The sequence below is a fragment of the Malania oleifera genome, chromosome 13 (genome assembly GCF_029873635.1).
Source record: "Malania oleifera isolate guangnan ecotype guangnan chromosome 13, ASM2987363v1, whole genome shotgun sequence".
Taxonomy (NCBI): domain Eukaryota; kingdom Viridiplantae; phylum Streptophyta; class Magnoliopsida; order Santalales; family Ximeniaceae; genus Malania; species Malania oleifera.
In genome coordinates, this window is record NC_080429.1 from 72,162,380 (window position 1) to 72,166,185 (window position 3,806).

General features: G+C 36.5%; 1 protein-coding gene across 1 annotated transcript; it reads right to left on the reverse strand.

The window, feature by feature from the left end:
- Window positions 1-650: 650 nt before the first annotated feature.
- On the reverse strand, window positions 651-3,154 carry LOC131146881 (transcription factor MYB62-like). Its single transcript, XM_058096713.1, has 2 exons — window positions 1,862-3,154; window positions 651-1,474 (listed from the first exon to the last, which is right to left on the reverse strand). Exons 1-2 carry the CDS (start codon window positions 2,025-2,027, stop codon window positions 858-860), a joined length of 783 nt encoding a protein of 260 aa, XP_057952696.1. The 5' UTR covers window positions 2,028-3,154; the 3' UTR covers window positions 651-857.
- Window positions 3,155-3,806: the final 652 nt, after the last annotated feature.

Consider the following 3,806-nt stretch of genomic DNA (forward strand, 5'->3'; position numbering starts at 1 on the left):
TAATTACATGAGAACAAGCAAAAGCAAAATATATAATAGAATTACAAACTAAAAAATAGTTAAGTAACAATAATATTCTTCCTAACTAATTAACTCTCACTATATAACTGGCTTAACATTAATATTTTGATTTAAGAAGCCTCTCATTATTGAGACATCAAATCTGACTAACCATGCATATAACCATCCATCCTCCATTATGTACATTTTTTCAATGTAAGAACTAGTGAATTCTCAACGCTCCGCCGTCCTCACATCTTTATCTTCTTCATTATTACAAAGTGGCTGTACAAAGCAGGCATGTGTGAACGCTGCTGGTGGGAGTCATAAACTCGAGCAACCATTGTAGAATATTTTTGTACGAGTCGGAGTCACCAACTCAGAGTTTCATTTATATGTGCAGCGGACGTTGGTTCCGGAAGATGAAACAGACAGATGGATATTCCATGGAGCCACAATGCCATCATCTATCTGTACCTCCATACTCGACAGCAATCCAACTCAAAATATGACACTGACATACATGCATGCATTAGACACAATTAAGGCCACCGGTCCATGTCGGTACAGATACAGTTCCATCTTCTCAATTATCAACACAGATGAACTTTAAAAAGAAAGGAAAAAAAAAAAAAAAACTTGTTTAATTATATGTGTCAAAAACATAACAAACATTTATTTAATTCCTCTTTGCTGTGGGTACGTGGGGAAAAAATTTACAAATTGCTCATCAAATTCATCATAACAGAGATCGATATATATCTAATCTAAATCACAAACGTAGGTACGTGATGAAGTATACAGTACGGTTGAAGGTAAGTAGGGTAATAAATATTTCCGGCAGCAAATTAAAACTGCTACAACGACTCATCATCCATGTTCCAAAAACAATCTGCCAAATCATTTCCCCCCCAATCACTTCCCACCGTTTGATAATTCCCAGCCACTGGAGTGATCTGAAAACTATCCAAGCTGAAGAGTTCCATGCCATCATTAATACTGCTACTGCCCAACATGGCTTCAAAAGAATCTTCTGGGCGCTCTTCCGAGGCATCCGGAGGACCTTGTGGCGGCGAAAGCTGAGGCGTCGGTGGCGTCGGCGGTGGCGGTGCAGTCGTGAAGGGTTGAGGAGGAAGCTGTAGTGGTGTGGTTTGGGAAGATGGCTGGCCTGCTTCAATCTTCTGAAGCAATTTGGGCATCCAAAAGCATTTGATGACGTTCTGAAAAGCAGCGCTGTTGGAGTCAATGTTAAGGTAGCGTGCTTGTTTTTGGACTTGAGTTCTCCAGTAGTTTTTGATCTCGTTATCTGTTCTCCCTGGCAAGTGCTGGGCAATCTTGGACCACTTGTTTCCCCACTTGGAATGCAGTTCAAGAATCAACAGTTGCTCTTGCAGACTCAGATTTCCACGCTTCACGTCAGGCTTCAAGTAATTCAGCCATCTCAATCTGCAACTCTTCCCGCTTCTCCTTAATCCTTTATTTTACCCAAGAGCAAAAAATATAAAAATCGATATTAACTCATCCTTCTCACAACATGTTTGGGCCGGTTATATCAAGAAAAATGAAAAAAAAAAAAAACTATACAATGAATGATATGAGTTTTAAATTTTTATTTTTTCTTTTTACCATATTTAAGCAAATCTCATTCTTAAATTAATTTCCTTCTTACTTTTTTTTTTTCCAAGAGAAGATCTTCTTCCAAATAAAGCCTAAATTAGCTCAATGAAAAGAAAACTAGAATCAAAGTTGATAAATAAAAATAAAAATAAAAAACTGAAAATGAGTCCTAATTAATGTTATACGTACACAACTGAAATTGCAAAAGGATGCACGCATGGAAAAGAATTTAAGATTGGATTACCAGCGCATTTTGCAAGCAGATTCCAACGGCCTTCCCCATGAGAAGCAATGTATTGAATGAGAAGATCATCTTCTTCAGGAGTCCACGGCCCTCTCCTCATCACCTCTGCATCTTCTTCAGTACTGCTGGAGTTGCTGCTTTTGGTTTTACTTAATGATGAAGTCATGGCAGCTAGGTGCAGTTTTCATTCATTCATGGGAGAGGGAATAACCCTCAAAACCAGATATGTATATATATAAATTTACACTCATAAGATTTAAGATGGAGTGCTAGCTGCCCTCATGACTTTTTGAGTCTCTGAACAATAGACGCATGCAGTACTGGCAGCTTAATTTTCAAAAGAAGTAGCTATTTAATTAGCTAGCTTGCAGAAGTAGCTACACCTCATATGGGGCTTCCATTCACCTTCCCCCACGTGTCAATGTCTTTGTAATATTATTCAAATAATTAGACTTTCTATTGATGAGCTATTAGGAATATTATTGGTCTATTAATTACCCAGTTACATATAGCTAGCTGCCCAACAAACTGCTTAATTTCTTTTGCAAATTTTTACTTTATCTAAGATTTGAAATTCATATAAGATTATCCTTCTAGCAGTTTGGCATTTATCATCTCGTAGCTGATGTAAACCCTGACAATATTGAGATGATTTTAAAATTTAAATTTCCTCACGTTGAAATTATTTAATTGATTTGCACGGCCAGCGAAAAGCAAGACTTATTAACAATTCGTCAATCTAAAAAATATAAAATACTTTTCATGTCACCCAACTAGCATACTTAATATGAAGTTTTTTAATTAAAAAATTAATGTAAACAATGTTATGTAATCTACTTCATATAGACATAGTTAATTACTTGCTACAGTGTAACTCATATAGACATAGTTCAGTGCTTAACATTCATAACTCAGGGCTTAAATTTCCAAGCTGAAGATAATCTTGAGTGGAATGGAGAACCCTAAAAATGTCAAGCATTAATGGAATTGAAGAAAACGAAAGCAGACTAATTAAAATACTTGGAAAAAGAAAAAAAGAAGAAGAAAAAGTGCATGCATTGATCGTTCTTTCTTTCTAGATTCTCTTCATCAAGTATACCATGAAACGTGCTTGACTGAACCACGTAGTATTAAAAAGAATTATGCATATAAAGATATATGCATGGTGGGGGTGGCTCTGTGTCGAAAACGTGGTTGTAACGTTTTAAGGGGTGGGTTGCTTGGAAAAGGCAGCCTTCTGGGTTTGCTGAAGAGAACCCAATTTTAAATTACTAATCGTGGTGATGATGCAATGGCTCATGTCTGGTTTGAGCATAAATTAATATAAACATATATGCAGGCAGACAGCACTTTTTTTCCCTATGTGGTTCTTTGTTTCTCCGTCTTTTCCCAGACAATGACACAACACAAGTCGTGGGAAAAGTCTGCTAACTGAAAGTGCAGTGCATGCTTGTCTGTGCAGCAAAGTTTGACACATTATAGTGCTGTTGCTTTCTGGATTGCGTGTCAATGTTGGTGGCACAAGGCACCCCACACAAAATCAAAATAAAAATGATAATAGTAAAACCGACAACCTAGTCCATGTTTCATGTGATTGTATGTGGATAATTTTATGTAAGGTGTTTAGATAATGGGAGTTTTTTCCCAAATATTATTTTAATAAAGTTATTTAAAAATAGTTTGGGCTGAACTTTGCTTTTGTTTTTTCGTTTTTTTGTTTTTTAAAATTAATGCGTTACAAACAACGTTCGATGGATCAGCGTTTTTTAATTTGAGTGAACCACCCATTGGCTGACACGTGATGGTTAAAAAAGGCTACTAGGTGTAGCGTTTTTGTCTAAATGATACTGGTTCATCCAGCATTTTTTACTTGTTAGTTTTGTGGCTATTTCGCAAGTTTATGCCAAGATCTGGGGCTCAAAGAAGAACCCTAGATCTCCTTCAA

Bases quoted from the DNA above. Each gene is read 5' to 3' on its own strand.
- LOC131146881 (XM_058096713.1), bottom strand. From the start codon at position 2,027: ATGACTTCATCATTAAGTAAAACCAAAAGCAGCAACTCCAGCAGTACT. The intron at 1,475-1,861 runs GTAATCCAATCT...GGTAAAATAAAG, and splicing joins TCTGCTTGCAAAATGCGCTG to GATTAAGGAGAAGCGGGAAG.